At 37.6% G+C, this 19,013-nt stretch overlaps 3 protein-coding genes across 4 annotated transcripts; 1 reads left to right on the forward strand and 2 right to left on the reverse strand.

The window, feature by feature from the left end:
* The first annotated feature begins 1,920 nt into the window (after positions 1 to 1,920).
* Positions 1,921 to 8,878, forward strand: LOC121246032 (proteasome subunit beta type-2-A). Its single transcript, XM_041144006.1, has 3 exons — positions 1,921 to 2,233; positions 2,338 to 2,461; positions 8,410 to 8,878. The coding sequence occupies exons 1-3, from the start codon at positions 2,076 to 2,078 to the stop codon at positions 8,740 to 8,742; spliced, it is 615 nt and encodes a 204-aa protein (XP_040999940.1). The 5' UTR covers positions 1,921 to 2,075; the 3' UTR covers positions 8,743 to 8,878.
* Positions 8,879 to 9,602: 724 nt separating this feature from the next.
* LOC121246034 (non-specific lipid transfer protein GPI-anchored 20) lies at positions 9,603 to 10,932 on the reverse strand. Its single transcript, XM_041144009.1, has 4 exons — positions 10,482 to 10,932; positions 10,346 to 10,372; positions 10,117 to 10,176; positions 9,603 to 10,012 (listed from the first exon to the last, which is right to left on the reverse strand). Exons 1-4 carry the CDS (start codon positions 10,816 to 10,818, stop codon positions 9,810 to 9,812), a joined length of 627 nt encoding a protein of 208 aa, XP_040999943.1. The 5' UTR covers positions 10,819 to 10,932; the 3' UTR covers positions 9,603 to 9,809.
* A 1,037-nt stretch (positions 10,933 to 11,969) lies between these two features.
* Positions 11,970 to 17,355, reverse strand: LOC121246033 (stearoyl-[acyl-carrier-protein] 9-desaturase, chloroplastic). 2 transcript variants are annotated; one of them, XM_041144007.1, is made up of 3 exons: positions 17,139 to 17,355; positions 13,351 to 13,855; positions 11,970 to 12,830 (listed from the first exon to the last, which is right to left on the reverse strand). In XM_041144007.1, exons 1-3 carry the CDS (start codon positions 17,261 to 17,263, stop codon positions 12,270 to 12,272), a joined length of 1,191 nt encoding a protein of 396 aa, XP_040999941.1. In that variant the 5' UTR covers positions 17,264 to 17,355; the 3' UTR covers positions 11,970 to 12,269. The 2 variants fall into 2 exon arrangements, with proteins under 2 accessions (XP_040999941.1, XP_040999942.1); XM_041144008.1 differs by having other exon boundaries at positions 13,351 to 13,923.
* Positions 17,356 to 19,013: the final 1,658 nt, after the last annotated feature.

A 19,013-nucleotide genomic window follows, 5' to 3' on the forward strand; every position in this document is an offset into this window, starting at 1 on the left:
AGAACAGGCCTCTTACAGTTCTGACAGTTAAATTGAAAAGTCATAATTTAGAGGCTTTTCCTTTTGCACAGATTGGTGTTCCCCTCTATATCTAATATCTTGCAGATTCAATATGATGACTCTCTGACTCAGTAATTCATGTCTATGGAACTAAATTATGAGCATTAGAACTCATCATATCCTATATTCTCGAAGCTTAATGGGGCCTAAATGGATGCATAGCATAGTTTTCAATTATAGAGATTGAATTTCTGTGGTGGTAGCTTTAGCCTTAGGTTAGTGGGAAGGCAGGCAACGTGGGCTGCATATTCTTTAAACAAGGTAAAAGCACATCAGTTTTGTCTATGCAGTGCAGACCATGGCGAGGGATTGATCCTGCTACTCTCTGCCTCCTCAGTTGCTTATCATTGCACTTTATGAATGTGCTGCTATTTTTTGGAGGAAATGAATTTTTTTTTAGGATCCTGGTTTTCTTTTCATTTAATCTTCAGAAATTTCAGGGCCTTGCAGTGTGTTTTAAACCAAACAATCAGCAATTTGATTCCCCTCCCTATATACATTGCAAAAACAGACATTTAAGTTCTGAACACTTGGCAAGAATATCATTCCATACCCCAAGCACTTCTCAATGAACACCACCAAAATCCTTTAAACCAATTCAAAACCACATGAGAATCAGACTCAAGATCACACACAATACCAGTTTAAGCTAATGCCTGGATTCAAACCATCAAGGACAACCTTTACCTCAGCTCTGTGTTCGTACCCCACCCATTATTTGACATAGAAAACTCCCATCCATGTTCAGCTTTACCTATCCCAACAGAGGTCTTTGCTATCTACTACTGAGTAATTGAGCTTGCCTGCAAGGAACATAACGAAATGACAAAAATATTGTATGCTTTACATTAGGTGAATACAGACTATAGAGTTCATTTCAAGTGGAATGGAGAGGATGCTATTGCTATTATGAATACCAAGCTGTTAAATCAAAACAGAGTCCCAACCAATTCTCTCAAACCTCAGAAAACCTGAGACATTAACATTCCAGACAGCAAAATTCTGTGCTTTGAAGATCAACCCTTCCAAACTTCCCGATTTAGCATCCATTCTAATTAGAAAACATCTTTGTTATAACGTCTTATGATGGTTTAGATTTTGAGATGAGATGAGATGATTTTATATAAAAGATGAAAGTTGAAAAAAATATTGTTATAATATTATTTTTTAATATTATTATTATTTTTAGATTTGAAAAAGTTAAATTGAGATTTGAAAAAGTTGAATTATTTATTATATTTTGTGTGAGAATTTATAAAAGTTGTAATAATGAGATGAAATAAGACACTTTTCAAATACAAACGAGACCTTAAGGGAAGCCCAAACCATATCGGGCCTATATGATCAATATATAATTAGAGCATGATCGAAATTATTATAAAAAGTAAGAATTTCTTTTTTTCAAATAATTTAAGGTCTCATACATCACTACATTTATCAGGCATCACATTTGCAGCCAAAGACCACTTCAAATAATGATCTACCGTATAAACCAATCACAATGCCAAGAAGCGAACTGGCTTGTGAAACAATGCAGTCGCACATGATCCACCTCGAAAAAATAAAAATAAAAGAACCTTTAGAATAATTTTATGAGCAGAGAGAAATGATCATGATCTGGGCCGCCAAGAAAATAAAAAGATTCGAGGCCGAGATTTACTACGACAATTAGTGAGGCTCAACAGTCGAGGCCCATCCTACCAGCCCACATAACCTAAACCTGCAAAATAAAAAGATTCTAGGCCGAGATTTAATAGGACCATTAGTGAGTGAGGCTCAACAGTCGAGACCCATTCTACAAGCCCAAATAACCCAAACCGGCCAGCGCATGATAGTCAGTTACTAAAGTACCCTTATCATCCAACGAAATCCCAACAATCCCCTCCAAAACTTGTTCCTCAAGGTGCTTCTGTATACCAAAGCTAGGGAAAGAGAGCGAGAGAGTCGGAGACAGAAACCGAGGAAAGGAAGTGAGAAATAGATTGGAAGAGGGTAGATCCGGATCGATAAGAAGAATGGAGTGCGTTTTCGGACTGGTGGGCGAAGGGTTCGCCGTCGTGGTAGCGGACACGTCGGCGGTTCACAGCATACTTGTGCACAAGTCCAACGAGGATAAGATCATGGTCCTTGACTCTCATAAACTCATCGCCGCCAGCGGCGAGCCCGGCGACAGGTCTCGCTTCTATTTCTGCAATATCTGATCGATAAATAATTAAGAAAATTTCGTTTTTTTTTTGTTTCAACTTTTTTGTTTTCTTTTTTAAACTCTTCTTTCAGAGTTCAATTCACGGAGTACATACAGAAGAACGTGGCTCTGTATCAGTTCCGAAATGGGATTCCTTTGACCACCGCCGCTGCAGCTAACTTCACCCGAGGCGAGCTCGCCACCGCCTTGCGCAAGGTATATGCGTTGTTTCTTTTATTTATTTTTCGCTTAATTCTTAGGTTGTCTTAGTTTATGTCAAATGATATGCATGTGTTTAGGGGTTAAATCTTGCCTAGGGTTGGATTCAAGTCGGTTCTTGGTTTATTGGAAGGTATGATTGTAACACCCATTCCTGTAGGTCAGGAATATTACGTACATTCATAACATAATGCCGGGTAAAGAAATTTGAAGTCATGAAAATACCTAATTTATTGAATGTTCAAACTAACTTAACATAAAAGTCTTTGATAACTTAAAGCTGAAAACATAATGAAAAAGGCATAAACTAGTTCTATGTGGTGATCACTTATTCAAATATTTTAATCATAAACTAAGTCCTTGTGGAAATAACACTTATTCCAGTCTAAGTCTTTGAACTAATCTACTCCTGGCTCTCTAGCTTTGCGTCCTCGCAATCAACATCTGGGACATTAAAACATAAAGATAGAAAAAGAAATGAGTCGAAGACTCGTAATAGCACATCATAATGTAAACTTAACTTGGGTTAACATTAGGCTTGATTAATAAAACTTTAATTTTTTTTTTTTATAAGTAAAAACTTTAATGTATCGTAACATATGCAGAATTAACAAAATCGTGGAATTTCATGTAACATGACGCATGAGTGACTGACTCCATGCATTTCCTATCAATTATGCATAACTTGTTCATCTTGTCTTTTACTTATTTAGTGGCCATCATTACATGTGTGAATTGGTCTAGTTGTTGTTGACCGCATATACATATCGTGACATGAGGTGAACCACACTTGGGTTCATGGCACCGTGTATCGTATCATATCATGTAGTGATGCACGCTTGCTTTTGTGTTATCACTTAACATATGGTGAACCACGCTTGAGTATGTGGCACCATGTATTGTATCATATCATGTAGTGATATACACTTGGGTCCGTGTTATCACTTAACATATGGTGAACCATGCTTGAGTCTGTGGCACCGCATATCATAACCTGTGGTGAAACACACCTGGGTCCGTGTCATTTCAAAACATCATATCTTTCATGTGGTGGACCACACTTGAGTCCGTGGCTTGCACATCCACCCATAACATAAAATCAATTTTAAAGTTTACTCGACGTTCATGTGTTTTCTTACTAACTTTCATAATGCATGAGAACATGTTTGACTTCATGAATTTACCTGGCATGGCATACTCTTGTGCATGGCATAACATTATACATGGCATATTAATATGAGTCTTACACCACATAGCATAACATAGGCATGGCATAACATGATCTAAACATTTCGTGAACATTACATGGCATACATGACCTAAATATTACACGAACATTACATGGCATACATGTAATTTTCATAACATCCCATCTGTCTAACAATCCATACCAGCATAGCATCACAAGCGTATCATTGTAATTCATTGAGATTCGTGAAAAGGGGCCTAACCTTGAATTGGCTTGTAGCGTAGCGTGGGTAAACATCACATGTTTCATGCACAATCAGAATAATTACTGCACACATATAATTATGATCATGCTACTTACCTCTTAGCGCTGATTCCTGGTTCCCACTTCATAGCGCGTTACTACTAGACGTTACTACTTTTCTAGAAAACTTGTCATAGCGTTATTCCCAATTGAATATATATCATTAACTTTAAGGCCTCGTTTGTTTTTTGAGATGGGATGAGATGAAAGTTGAAAGTTAAATAAAATATTGTTAGAATATATTTTTTTAATATTATTTTTGTTTTAAGATTTGAAAAAGTTGAATTGTTATTATATTTTGCGTGAAAATTTGGGAAAGTTTTTTTTTTTTTTGATAGGTAATAAGCAATTGTATTGATAAAGATAGGCATAACCTGAAAATTTGGAAAAGTTGTAATGATTAAATGAGTTGAGATGAACTGTGAAAACAAACGAGGCCTTAATATAATAAAATATTCATCTACATACTGAATTCAATAAATACTAATATTATATAGCTATTAAAACAATAATATCATGTTTAATCCTTTAAATACAATTTAGTAAGAAATATATATTTTATCTATTCTATAAAATAACAATGTAAATAATAATTTCATAAAATAGGTTTACAAATGCTATAGACTAACCATATTTAATACCCAGCAACGATTATCGGGCTGGAAGTGGCTATATCTATCGAAAGGGGGGAGATTAACCCTTATCAAAAGCACTCTTTCCATCCTTCCCACTTACTATTTTTCTCTATTTCCATTACCGGTGAGTGTGGCAAACCGGATAGAAAAGTTGTTTAGAGCTTTTTTGTGGGGTGGAATGGGGGAGGAATCAAAACTTCACCTTGTGAGTTGGCAAAGGGTGAGCTGTCCATTGGCGAATGGGGGGTTAGGGGTGCGAAATTTATGTGTATTTAACAAGGCACTCTTAGGGAAGTGGTTGTGGAGGTACCATATGGAAGGAAACTCACTATGAAGAGAGGTTATTGATCATAAGTATGGTTGTGTGTGGGGGGGATGGTGCTCTAAGGAGGGTAGGGGGTCTTACGGAGTAAGCCTATGGAAATTCATAAGGAAGGGGTGGAACACCTTTGAAAAACATCTCAAGTTTGAGGTGGGTGATGGAACACGTACCCCTTTTTGGTTCGATGTATGGAGTGGGGAGAGTCCTCTTTGCATGGCTTTCCCAGTTGTTTTTAACTTGGCTGGAAATCAACAAGCTCCAGTTTCATAAGTTCTATGTCGTGCCAATGGTATGGTCACTTGGAATGTCACTTTTACAAGAAATGCTCAGGACTGGGAACCAGAAGAGCTGGCAGATTTCTACAGTTACTTGTATTCAGCAAAGTTAGGGGCCAATGGGGGTGACCGTATGTTGTGGACTCACACGAGGAAAGAAAAGTTTACTGTTAAATCCTTCTACAAGGTCTTGACAGTCCTACAACCCACTTTCTTTCCATGGAAGAGTATATGGAAGGTATTAGTGCCATCTAAAGTTGCTTTTTTTACTTGGACAGCTGCTCTTGGGAAAATCTTGACGGTTGATAATTTAAGAAAACGAGGTATGATGATCACGGAGTGGTGCTACATGTGTAAAAAGAGTGGGGAATCAGTAGATCACTTGCCCTTACATTGTGAGGTGGCTGAAGAGCTATGGGCTGGTATTCTTAGTAGAGCTGGGCTGAGTTGGGCTATGCCCAAGAGTGTGGTGGATCTATTAGCATGCTAGAATAGATCTCATAGTAGTGTCCAACTAGCAGCCGTGTGGCGGATGATTCCTTTGTGCTTAATGTGGTGTTTATGGTTGGAAAGGAATGACAGGTGCTTTAATAACAAGGAGCATGCAGCGGGGGAAATCTGGAACTTTTTTGTATTCTCTCTTTTCCAGTGGTTTTCTGCTATTTTATTGAAGGGAGGGAATGTTCATGAGTTTTTATCTTCTTTCTAGCCTACTAGAATGTAATTAGGTGCCTCACTTAGTAGACTTCCTGTGTACTTGGGCATCGCCTAATTTCATTCACATTAATAAAGATTATTACTTATCAAAAAAAAAGTTTCACCTTAACATTTTCTGGAAAATAAGTTCAGGGGTTACATATAGGTTCAAATAAAACTTTGGTCTGATTTAAAATCACTAAAACAGTTTCTGTCCACACGAAGAACCAGTCCACTTAAATAATATACAAGTTTCTGAAAGGCATAAAAATAGAGCCCAGCATATGACAAGGCCCATGCGGTAAATCAGCCCACTTAAAGATTCACAAAGCTCCTGGCCGAATTGGCTTAAGGCCCAAGGCCCACTTTGTATTTCAGAGGAATAGGCATCCCTAGAGGAGCCGAAGGCTGAGAAACAGGGAGCTCATGAGAGAGGGAAGGACCTTGCGACAAACTTACCGAGAGAGGAGGCTGAATGCAACGGTGGTGGTGAGTCGAGGTCGACTGTGGCTCAACTTTCTGAGAGAGAGAGATTTTGTGGTCTGTTAGACTGGGAATCGCGACGGAAGAAAAAGAATGGAGGGATTCCGACATGGGCTTACCGGGATAATGGGGATCTGGCGAGATTTGGCTGGCCGGCAATGTCTGGGTTACCCAGTGGTGGTCTGACATCCTCTGTGGTCGACGGTGGGCTGAGCAACAACACGTGGGTGTTTTTATTATTCACGGTGGAGAGAATAAAAAATGACAGGGGTTTATGGGTCAACTCACATAGCGGAGGAAGGAGGGCTTACCGTCAGTGTGCTCTGTGGTGGTTTCCGGTGAGGTGGTTGCTTAGTGGCTGTGAGGAAGGTCATGGTGGTGCTGTGAGGGCTGGTTTTCTGAATAGTGAACTTTGACTTTACTGGGTTCTAGCCCTGGTTGTTGTTGGCGTGAGGGAGGAATAATGTGAATAAAAAGAGAAGATTTAGGCTAGGGTTTTGAAGCTTCAATTTGGCTACAAATTAGGAAACTACTCCAACTAGGAAACAAACACTGAGGGGCATATGGGCGTGAAGGGTGGAAGAATCCCACAAAAAAAAAAAACAATCACTATCTCAAAATAGTTCTTAAAAAAATAATAACATTACTAAAAATAATAATAATAATAATCTTAATTCTAAATCCTAGTTTAGGACCCATATGTTACAATGATTGATAAGGGTTTGTGCTAAATGAGGCAAAAGTAAAATTTTTATGGAAGAAAATATTTACTTTCTAGATGAGTTGTGAAACTGGTTGTTCGTGCTTAGTTATTTGTGCAAAATCTAACTCGTTTCTTGTGTTATGTCTCTCATGTGGTGTTTTGCATTGGATAATCATAACGAAATTAAAGTCAAATTGAGGATTCTTCTATGAATAGAGGTTTTGATTATCAATTTTGCCTCGTTATTACTTATAAAAAAAAATACCCCGCTCATCATAATTTTTAAAATTTGACCCAAGATCAAACCCCTTGTGTTATCTGACTTTTTTTCTTCTCATTTCACTATTCTTAAGGGTGGTTAGGCTAATTATGATTTATAATGTGGAGAATTGCCTCTATCAGGAAGATTATTGCCATTTTCTTTTACGGAGCACTCATTTGTTTGATAGTTTAGGGTATAAAATAAGACATTTGGGATCTAGTTTTATGGTGAAGATAATAAGGTGCTGAACTGCACTGCTTGACATTATGAGTTGGAGTTTGCATTAGGAACTTTTCTTTTATAGGTATTTTTTTATTAATATAAAAAATAGGCATAGCCTAGGTACACGGGACGTATATGAGAGAATGCACCTGATTAGGAACTAGAAGATAGATACAAGGAAGTCATGATAATAAGCTCATTGAAGTCTATTACTCTAACCTGGAGAAATAAGGTATTGAAAGAGAAACTTTTAAGATCATCTAGAGGCGGTACTGCCATCAGCTCGATTAAGAGTTCTGAATCAAGGTCTTCAAAGTTCCGGTCGTTCCTTTTCATAAGGAACTTAATGCTTATAATATAGTATATGGAAAATATGTTGGTGGTAGGAGCAACATTAGTTCAAATTGGGATTTCAGTATTGTTTTTAGTAGTTCGTTAATTTTGCCAGTATGAAGGTTTGGGTTGTGGTAAGTAAGGGCTATGCTAGAATGTTAGTAGAGGTTTAAAGTTTACCCTCTTATGAGAACAGACTTTGGCAGCTGCTCTCTAAGGGCACTTAGGCTTTGCTTTGAATTTCCTCTATCTTTGGCTATTCTAGTGAAGATTATCTCTTTGTTTCCTCCTAGGAAACACGTTTCATATGAAGATTGAACTGATTTTTAAAAAGGGCTATGACTTCTGGGTAAACGTAGCCCAACTCATGGCTAAATCTATGCTTTGTATGGATGAACTTATTTTCATTATTTTAATCTGAGATGCTTCTGTTGCCACATGCGGTCATATACACATCTCATGAGCATCATTAGGTGGTTGAGATTCTAAATGACGATATACTTGTGAAATTTATTTTTTCAGAACCCATACTCTGTGAATATCCTTCTGGCTGGCTACGATAAGGAGACAGGCCCATCTCTTTACTACATTGATTATATTGCTACATTACACAAAGTCGACAAGGGTGCATTTGGTTATGGGTCCTATTTTTCACTCTCCACAATGGACAGACACTACCACAGCCGCATGTCAGTAGAAGAAGCAATCGACTTGGTTGATAAGTGCATTATCGAGATAAGATCCAGGCTGGTCGTGGCACCGCCGAATTTTGTCATCAAAATTGTTGACAAGGATGGAGCAAGGGAGTATGCCTGGCGTGAAACCGTCAAGGATGCTGATGTGGCTTCAGCTTGAATCCTTTACTTGGTCGTTATTTTTTTCCTCCTTTTTGTTGGGTGTTTTAAATTTCTCCATAAACCTGGATGCGTAGTGTTTGATAGTGGTATTGCGACTGGATAATTAATGCAACTCTTTTGTCGATCTCTTTCTTTAAGCGAGACATTTTGCAATGCCATTATTCAGTTCTCATGGTACTTCCCACAATTTACACAAGAGTCATGAAGTGTGATTTGTTTTATAGCTTTACGTTCAGTATGAGCCAGCAAAGAAAGAAATGGTCTGAGGCATATGCGTTACACCTTGTTTGCTCTCATCTTATTTTCATGTCTTTTTTTCCCTGGGTTCCTATTTCTTCATGCTTTAATAAAGCAATTCAGTGTTCAGGTTTCAAGTTTTCGGGGGTGCATGCAGCATCCTTGAAAGAATTCAACTGAACAAGACTGATGATATTAGATGATTCGATTTGTTAAAACTTCATTTTCATGAAAAATATTCAAATTCACCATTTGTTAAAACAAATATGGGAAGGGAGTTCCAAGAAAGCGATTTTTCTTTTTTTTTTTTTGGGCACTGAAAATCCATATCATTTCCATGTTGCCTTTTTCTATATTCTTCTTATCTTGTCATGCTTCTCTGGGAATCATGGTGGAAAAGAATCACAACATTGGTTCAGTAGCCATTGATATTTTAATTTTTAAATATCAAATTTTGCATCAGAAGCATGCCTGTAATGGGCTGCAGGTTTGAATTGGAACCAATTGAAACAGTTCATATGGTTTCCGAGACTCGTCCTACTCTAGAGAAAATCTCAGCAACTTGTGTCTTATATTCCCATTTCAGCCATCGAACTCCTCAGTAAAAAATGACATGTTTTCTGAAGTAGAATAATAAAATCTTTATTTCCACTGATGTATGCGTTTTTACAAAGAATTCATTCTCCCATAAAATATAATCATCCTATGTGGCTCTCAATGATCTGAAGGAGCCCAAATAATAGTCATGCCCTCGAAAGAGTACTCATCAACAATGCCAAATCGAAAGCATACATACAGACTGGAAAGACAACAGGCTAAAACAGTTGCTCAAATAAATACTCCTAACACAAGTAGAAGGAAGGATGGTGAGAGACTGTAAGAGGGAATGGCAGCTGACGGGGTCAGAACCGGGCGGCTTCCTGTAGTTGCAGTTGGAGCTTCGGAATCCACTGTTGGAGCTGGTGGAGTGAGAGGTGTTGTGTCGGATTCTGGTGCCTGAGTAGGTGATATGGGTTCCGGGACAGAAGAAGCTGCCCAAGAAAACAAATTATTCGAAATTAACATCAGCATCATTGGCACCAAAGCTAAAAGGCATTGTGTATGTGCAACTGTGACTAATAATTTTGCTTAGTACCTTTAGGACTAGGAGTTGGAGAGAGGCCGGGGGACAGGGTTGGCCCTGGCGAGAAGGGACCTGCCAATCATTTTGAAACATGTTAGTGCTGGAAGCAAAACTAGAAAATAAGAAGAGAATCAACATTCAGTGGAGTGCTATATTGACTAGCTATGGCCTCTGAAGTGTGGCATACAAAAACGCCATTAACAATAAGCAGAACCAGTGATAGTTGGAAGTAGATAAGTACCTGGAGCAGGAATAGGTGCAGCAGAGGCTGCAAATGGTACAAAAAGCTTGCATTAGTATCTCAATAGGTTCGTCAAAAAAATATCATAAAATCCACCTAATTAAATTCCTGATGATATTTTCTTCAAATGTTCTACCTTTGCATTGGACGGGAACGCCTGGCATATTACAAGCACGAGGGAGAGAGATGGCCAAGGACCGATTGATGGGTATTTGGAAGGGAACGCTTCCAGTTACAATGAGGCACAGACAGTCCAGGCCACCACTTGTGAGGGACTTGAGGGAATTGCAGCAGTCTGCACTTGGTGAGGTACCATTTGCAGTGCTATTTGTTAATAAGTTCATGCAAGGGGTGAAGCTAGAAATGATGGAGGCGTTGCATGGGGTACTAATCTGGCCATAAACAGGAATAATGAAGACCACCACCATGGCCATTATCAAAACAATGCGTGAACAGGGCATAAGGAGCTCCATATGAAATTTCTAACTTGAGCTTGGGGGTAGGAGTTAGAGAAACGAGACAATTAACGTGTTGAGAAAGAACCAAAAAGCTTGGGTTTTGGGACTTTGATGTTTGTGTGAGAGAAGGATTTGGGAATTTATAGATAGAGGAGGCCAAATAACAGAAGTGAGGGAACTTAGGTGAACTTGAAGTTGGTTTTGGAGTTCAACTACTTTAACGAATCTTTGTGAAATAATGTAGCTTGAAGTAGATGGAAATGGCGGCTTGTTGTGCCATCTGTGTAGGCGTGTAGCCTATCTTGACTAGCATTTCAAACCTACATTTCGTGTCAGTCTATCTCTAAGCCCATTGCTGAAGTCAGATATTCCTTTTTTCTTGTACTTTCTTGTAGATCAAAAGCTCTTAATTGTCCCGAGCGAATACGTTAGATGAATTTTACTAGCTCATTGAAAAAACAAATCGCCAGAGCATCTAAATCTTGTGCATATTTTTTACTTTCATTTTCATCGAACAACGACGGTATGAAACGGGCAAAGCCTCAAGTACATACAACTCTCTTGGGAACGAATTAGCTCGATCTGCCATCTCCTGAAGTTTTAAAGGAAGCTTCCCACCTTCTAAGCCACAAGACCACCTCCCCTTGACCTCAAGTGGAACAACACCGGCGCGGAGATACAACGCCACCTGCAGAACCAACAGCACCACCTGCTGGGCTACAGCAAGTAGAATCCTGTGTACATTGACCACATTCTTATTATTTTGATACTACAGGATGCATGTTAGCTTTGTGGACAAATATCACGAATTCAAAGGATTTATTGAGCTTCTACCTGGAGCTAGTTAGGGTCTCTGTTATGGCTTAAACCCGACTTAAGAGAGAGCGCTTAGAGCTTCCCAACATCTATGTCACTCTTATCCGGTTTCCGTAGTAATTTGCTATTATGATCATGCTTAGATAGAAAAACCACCTACGATTTCCCCGTCCTAAAACACAAAACGCCACGAGTCCATGGTTGGAGTAAAACAAGTTTCAATCAACGTTCAACCATCCTCCATTTCAGAAATTCAACTAAAAGATGGCCAGGGTCACAATCATTACCAACTCTTTCAATCTGACTGAGGTCACATGGTGGCATGGGGAGGGGGGGGAGAGACACATCAACTTAGATTGCCATCAGAATTAAAATTTCCAAAAAAACAAACAAACGTTTTTCTCACACTGATAAACTGTGTAGGAACAGAAACTGATGTAAAGTACTACTAGACATATCTTATGACATCAAACGGGAAAAAACCGTATCTACAACCAATTCGTTCCCAACAAATTCTCTGCAGTGTGCATACTTGTGGAACATCATAATGGAATCAGAAACAAAATGCAGCTCGAAAACTTCCACAACTCCATTTAGGATTCAAGGAAATGGACATGCAGGAGAGAAGACCTTTTCCTTCCGTACTGCACTTAGAGCTTCACTTCTCTATCAAAAATCCAACTGAATGGAATGGTGGGTGCTTGCTTGGCCCTTCCGTGAGCTCTTTCCTCTAGCCTTCTAATTCTTGGGGCTAACCCACAAACATAATCCTGTGCTTTTCGCCCCTCAGCTGAAAGTCCAGTTAGGTTCTCCACTTTCCATCTTCCCACCAAAAACTCCAATATATCAGCATAGTCCTTGGCAGTGTAGACCCCTAGTCGCTGTGCAACAGCTGAAAAGTGCTCAAAAAGGTTATCATCACGGCCATCGTACATCAAGTGGGCTGGCATGGAGATTTTCTTCCTCATCATGTCAGCAAATGCCAAGACAGTTCCATCAGGATCAATCTCAAATAGCTTTTCAACTATCTTGGTATAGGCAGTTTCATGACGTTTCTCATCCGAGGCAATTGTGCCACATATTTGAGCCAAATTTATGTCTCCGTGCTCCTTGGCAAGCCTGGCAGTGTTCCCATGGGAGATAAAAGTTGCCCTTTCTTGGAAAGATGTATAGATGAATCCGAGGTAGGGACTATTTTCTGTCCGAGGATCCTACAGGAAAAGATATTAAGAAAATCAAAGTCAAGGATCAAGCAGGGACGGTGATAGACATAACAAAAGAAGATCTAAGTACTCATCAAGTAAACTGCTGCTGCTTCTTTTTTTTTTTTTGAAAGGATATGTATTTTCCTCAAAACCATTATATTAGAAGACAAATTAGGGGACCATAGCATGAATTGAATACAGTTCTAAGTACCCATCAATCTGAAAATTTTGGAGCAATAAACCAGTAAAGGCAATCGGCAGTGAAGTGATTCAATGTACTTAACCTTCAAACTATGCATGCTTGTGTTTGTGCTTGAAACCTTTACATTCATTTATGCATAAAACAAGCCAATGGCCTGCGTAAGTTCCAAACATGGGCTTCCTACAGACACTGAACACGAAATCCTTGCATGAATTGCAAAGGACCCACACCAACTGTAAGTGATTCAAAGATTTCTACTATCAAAACAAATAAAGTGATGCAAGGATTCGAGACAAGACTGAGTATATTTGGCAAGGATCTCACCATTCCTGACCCAATCAAATACTGAATTGTCTTCTCAATTTGCCTCATGTCTACTCGTCCACTAAGGTAGAGATATTTGTTGAGTAGGTCCCCATGCCTGTTCTCCTCAGCAGTCCATGCCCTTGTCCAAATTGCCCAAGAAGTAGGGCTTGCACCTGTTTCATCCCGAACTCCATCTAAGGTATTAAGCATTGTTTGATAAGTTGGAAGGGCTTCTTCTGTAATCATATCCCCAATCAAAACAATGAAGTATTCGTCTGGAATCTCCTTTGCCCTCTCCCTTAATTCCTTGACTTGATCATGAAATCCATCAGAGGCAGGGTCTGGCAGAAAATCCTGTGGTTGCCAACACTTCTCGACTGGCTTCAGGTGAACCAAAATGTTTTGTTCAGCCCAATCCTCCATGGATTTAAAGATCTCAATCTTTTGTGGCGGCATGGAATGGGTGACTTGAACATGCACTTCCCGAGGAGGCATAAAAAGTTTCTTTGGATTCTCAACCTCCCTGCATTAAATGGAAGAATTTGGTATTAGATTGTCCCAGCAACCGATGGGGAAAAAATCAGGTGATACCTGCCACAAAATTGTGCACTGGTTCACAATGACCCAAGAGAAGAGGACATGTGCATTTCCTTATTTGTAGTTCATCCACGACACATTACATCCAGTACATGAAAACTGATGTGTGGGAACTTCAGTTATGTAGTACAACTCAGATTAATTGAGATGCATATGGTGCGCAAGATCCTATCACTAGTCCAACCGCATTTGAGACATATGTCCAACTAATGCAAATGCGTTTAAAAACTAATTTGGTGCTGAGAACGTTGTACAGTAGATTGGCACATGGCATTACAGGAACTAAGGAAGTTGAGGTATCAGATCTATTAAGGAAATGGATTGAGTTTGAGAAAAGGATGTAAAACTTCAAATTTTCAACTGTGGAGAAGTAATGAATAAAAGAATTAATTGCAAATGCAAAGACAATTTTTTTTAATGGATAACCAAATAAAGGAAAGGGAAGGTCCTGATTATTGAACTGAGTCGTATAATGTGATAGTTGTATACTCTTCCGAATCATACAGATTCATTTTTTTTTCCCTCGAAGAAAAGCATCCAAACAAGAAATTAGTTAGACCCCTAAAAGCTTCATTCCGGCATGGTTCATCGCATAAGATCCATCAAAAGACTGCCCATAAATAATTTTGAATAGATAATGTGCTAGTTGTACTCTTCAGGATCTCACAGATTCTTCCCAAGCAGAACTTGACTACTTACCACTTACTACTCGCTCAAACTCAACTCGTTTACACCCTTACAAAATCTAGATGAATAAGTTAATTAAAACCAAGAAAAGGGAGAATACGAGTACTCTGCTCCAAAATGAGGAAAAAGAGGGGAAAAAAAAAAAAAAAAGAGCATACCAAAGAATCTATGCAAAAAAGGATCCGAACTAGGTTCAGATACTTAAATTCTAATCTAAGAAAAGTGTCATCAGCAAGCCTCCATAGATTAAGACAAGAAAACACATTGTAAAAAACCTAGATGAAAACGCATTATATGTCATTTTAAACCATCAACAAAATTGAAAAACAGATCCGGTAGGAACATTTTAACCCCAAGTAACAGCAGTATGCCAGTGAATATATTTTTTTGTAATTAGTAATGCAAAATCTTCATCAAAAGAAAAATGCGTTACCAAGTACACGAGTATACAAGAGAACACCAAACTAGAAAAGGAAAAAAGATCAGGAAATTCCAGAAAGCTAGAAATAGAAGAACCCTCCTTTACCTATTACATGCACATGCATACGCACAAATGTTGATTCAATAAGACAACACCAACGAACTCCCTATGTGGACATGCGCACAAATATGCACCTATAGAAAAGTGGAACTAATACCCACAAATAGACCTAGAATTGACCTACAAGGAAGGAAAAAGAAAGGGGCCAAGTTGGGCTACAAAACAGGAAGCAGTATACAATATACAGGCCTACCAACTTGAATGCTCAAATTGAGTGAAGATTAAAACATTGATATATAAGATCAAACCAGAAAGAAAAACACATAAGAAATTCAGCTGATTGTAAGTAATCATCTCAACAGGCTTCATTTTAAAAGTGATAAAGAGAAAGAAATTGGGTTGGGGGGGTGGGGAGACAATGGGCTAGAACAAAAAAAGGCCTACAGAAACACGTTAGTAGGAAAAAAACCCTCAAAGTCCAACCGTGGGCCACTATCCTACCCGGGTATAGACATGCATCAAGAAAGCTTCCAGCCAAAGACAACCACAATGCTGCCAAAAACGTGAAAAAAACAACAGCTGGGCTTTCATGCATCCATTCAATTAAAAAAATAAACATAAATTGAAAAAAACTAATGATATGGTCCTTCAAAAATAAATCCACTCTTGGGGGAAATTTGAAATATGGACAAATTATTTTTGCAAAGCATAATTTTCCGGCACATTTTCCACCAAAGGTAAATAAGACATCAAAAACCTAAACATGCATTAATACGGATATACTAAAAACTAATGACTTAAAAACTATTTCCGCCAACACAAACAAACCAAAAAGAGGGAAAGGAAAAAATACTAAAGACAAGAAGACCAAAAACTCTAAACAAATGGAAACAGGCATTCCACCCAGAAATAAATTAATAATATAATAAATATCTTAATTACCTCCATCCAACTAATTGAAAGGATGACAAGATAACAAAGTAGGCATCAAAATCACAAATCACATAGAAAACCAGGTACTACAAAAGTATAATCAAACCACCAAACAACACAAAATGAAAGTTAAAGACCATCACACGGATCGTCTTGAAAAATTTAAAGAATTTTCAAACAAAAATGAAAGCAACAGGAAAATATTTGATAAGGTCTCGTTGTCAGTAAAATCATTCCTTAGATAAGAATATAGCAAAATATGAGGTAAAACAAATTTTTGGGTCTTCTAGAGAAGTGCAACAGCAGAGAAGACTTCAAAAAAAAGTATAAAAAAGTGCAAGATAAAATGCTTATTCTGCCTCATTTTCAGTTTTCTTCTCTTTTCTTGGCTTTTGGAGACCATACCGATCACACAATAAGAAGAAGATTCAGGATCATGCACAAATAAATATGGAATCATTAACTACACTAGAAGAATAAGCAGAAACAACAGAACAACCATCTCCATAGATTATAGCAGAAACCATTGAAAAATTGATACATTCAACACACATAAGAAACATTCCTTCCACAGATAAAGAAAGATTGCATGCATTTCATAACTGATTATTGAAATTGAATTAGACTATGGGACACTAATCAAATATGTAAACCACCTGCAAAATCACCACAAGGAACTGAGAGAAGATTAAATTCATCGTATTGAATTCGCAATAGTCGAGTAGAGCGGAAAGATCAGATTGACAAAGCAGCATTTGGAAGACGATAAACATCAGGCAAAGATAAAGGAACATCTTGAAGATCACCTAGAATCGTTTGAGGGGAAACAAAAACCCGTATAGGGTAATTTAAAATAGACAAAAGGCATAAAAAATAAATAAATAAAATAAAAAATAAAAACTCATTTCATAGTGAAGCCAACAAAAAGATCATAAAATTTGATATGCAAGCTTAAGCCAAAATCATGGGGTAAAAGGAAAAAAACGAATACCCAGATCCATAAACATCTCTAAAAATAATAATAAACAAAGATCCATCGATTATCCCAATGGAATGAACGCGTGAAAATCTTTGCACAGGCCCAGAAACTGAACGAATAAGCACTCACTTGGAGCCAGAGCGAAGGGTGGAGGCCATGAAAAACTTTGGAGATCTGAGGCCGGACTTGCGTGGGACAGCAAAAGAAGGCAGCTTTGGAGGTTGAGAAGTGAAAAGACCGAGTTTGAGAGCCATTTTCGTTTCTCTCAGCAACTTCCTCTCGGTATTCTTCCTCCACAGGAACCCAGAGAAAATGCGACAATTTATAGGCAAGGGAAGTGAAAGAGAGCCACTCTTAAGTGGGCAGTGGCTGCAGCCTGCGTACATGGTATAAATGTTAACCGAAAAAAAAATTTAGGAAAAATGCCATTGCTTTTTCATGGAACTACGAGATCACCCTTTTCAATTTATTACACCGAAAGTTTTAATGCTGCTGTTATATATCATATTCTCCGGTCTTTCTTTTGTCTCACTATATAGAGTGTATTGTGTAACACTTTTATAATTTTTTAGATTATTATTTAATTTTTAAAAAATAATTCAAAAATTGATTGACAATATTGCCCCGTCTCTATCAAAACGCTGGTTGGCATCGCATATAAAAGTTTTTTTTTATAAAATTAATAACATCTTCCTTTGAAATTTATGACGAAACTAAGAAATTATTTTTTGTGAAGTTTGGATAGTGAATTGAGATTATATGAGATGATATGAAAGTTGAATAAAATATTTTTATAATCTTATTTTTTAATTTTTTTTAATTTAAAAAATTTGAATTATTTATCATATTTTATATAAAATTTTTAAAAAATTATAATAATTATATGATGTCGGTGACAAATTAGATCCTGAATAATGCCGCTGACAAATTAGGTAAAACCCTATTAATGGTTTGCATATATACATACATACCCAGCAGAAGCGGGGCAAAACAGTAAAAGAGAAAATAATGTAACGAAGAATAATTTTCGTTTATGATTATATTGAGACGAACGAAGCTGAGATAATGAGTGAGGGAGAGAGAGAGAGAGAGAGAGAGAGAGAGAGAGAGAGAGAGAGAGAGAGGGGTATCCCACTTGGCAAGCTTTCTTGTTTGCATGGTTTCCACTAGGAAAGCTCTGTTCAGTGCTAAGTTGCATAGGTTGGTTTGTTGTCTCTCTTTCACTCGCTTTCCGTCTGGTTCGGTGGACAGGTGCCAAAAGTCTTGGTTGGGTGGGCAGAAAATATCAATTCTCCTTCTTTCCCTCGATTCAATACAGAGAGACACGGCATTCATTGCTCACTTGAAAACCATATTGTTTAAAAAGTCTACACAATTCTTTTTAAATTATGTAAAGTTTATGTATATTTTTTAAAATAGTAATGTTATATACAATTCTATAATACGAAAATTTTTTATGTTTTTTTTTTAAATAAAGGGATCTATTGTTAAAAGTAGATTTTTTCATAATTACAAATTTCACCAATACATAAGCACCCATCACTTCACACGACACACAACCTAATCACAAACTTCAGATTTAAATCTCATTACTTCACAACATTTAACCCCATCACAAACCACCCCACTTCTTCTCAATCTATCACAACCAACACATTCTATACATACATTAAATATGTCCATATATTCAAACATAAAACCATACACCAAGTTCTATCAAAAAATAAAACAAAAACCATACACCAAGTTCACATAACACAAATTTGAAAATATCTTGGAGTCCATACACATACTCAATTTATCATTATATAAAACTTACTAACATACTTGCTGCCCATCTATATCAATCCAACACAATTACAAATTCTAAAATTTTAATAAGCTCCATTCATGATTCCACACAATTCCCAACATTTACATCATTTTTTTTTTGTTCATTGAAACCAACACATTCAATATTCAAATATGTTCATATCGTTTATACACCAACCCCAAACACAATCA

The sequence above is a fragment of the Juglans microcarpa x Juglans regia genome, chromosome 1S (genome assembly GCF_004785595.1).
Source record: "Juglans microcarpa x Juglans regia isolate MS1-56 chromosome 1S, Jm3101_v1.0, whole genome shotgun sequence".
Taxonomy (NCBI): Eukaryota; Viridiplantae; Streptophyta; class Magnoliopsida; order Fagales; family Juglandaceae; genus Juglans; species Juglans microcarpa x Juglans regia.

What these genes read in the sequence shown, in the direction of transcription:
- LOC121246032 (XM_041144006.1), top strand. Translation starts at nt 2,076, where the DNA reads ATGGAGTGCGTTTTCGGACTGGTGGGCGAAGGGTTCGCCGTCGTGGTA. An exon ending in AGCGGCGAGCCCGGCGACAG is followed by an intron (nt 2,234 to 2,337) that starts GTCTCGCTTCTA and finishes CTCTTCTTTCAG; the next exon opens with AGTTCAATTCACGGAGTACA. An exon ending in TCGCCACCGCCTTGCGCAAG is followed by an intron (nt 2,462 to 8,409) that starts GTATATGCGTTG and finishes TTATTTTTTCAG; the next exon opens with AACCCATACTCTGTGAATAT.
- LOC121246034 (XM_041144009.1), bottom strand. Translation starts at nt 10,818, where the DNA reads ATGGAGCTCCTTATGCCCTGTTCACGCATTGTTTTGATAATGGCCATG. An exon ending in CGTTCCCGTCCAATGCAAAG is followed by an intron (nt 10,373 to 10,481) that starts GTAGAACATTTG and finishes TACCATTTGCAG; the next exon opens with CCTCTGCTGCACCTATTCCT. An exon ending in TCCAACTCCTAGTCCTAAAG is followed by an intron (nt 10,013 to 10,116) that starts GTACTAAGCAAA and finishes TTTCTTGGGCAG; the next exon opens with CTTCTTCTGTCCCGGAACCC.
- LOC121246033 (XM_041144007.1), bottom strand. Translation starts at nt 17,263, where the DNA reads ATGGCTCTCAAACTCGGTCTTTTCACTTCTCAACCTCCAAAGCTGCCT. An exon ending in ACCCTTCGCTCTGGCTCCAA is followed by an intron (nt 13,856 to 17,138) that starts GTGAGTGCTTAT and finishes CATTTAATGCAG; the next exon opens with GGAGGTTGAGAATCCAAAGA. An exon ending in ATTTGATTGGGTCAGGAATG is followed by an intron (nt 12,831 to 13,350) that starts GTGAGATCCTTG and finishes CTTTTCCTGTAG; the next exon opens with GATCCTCGGACAGAAAATAG.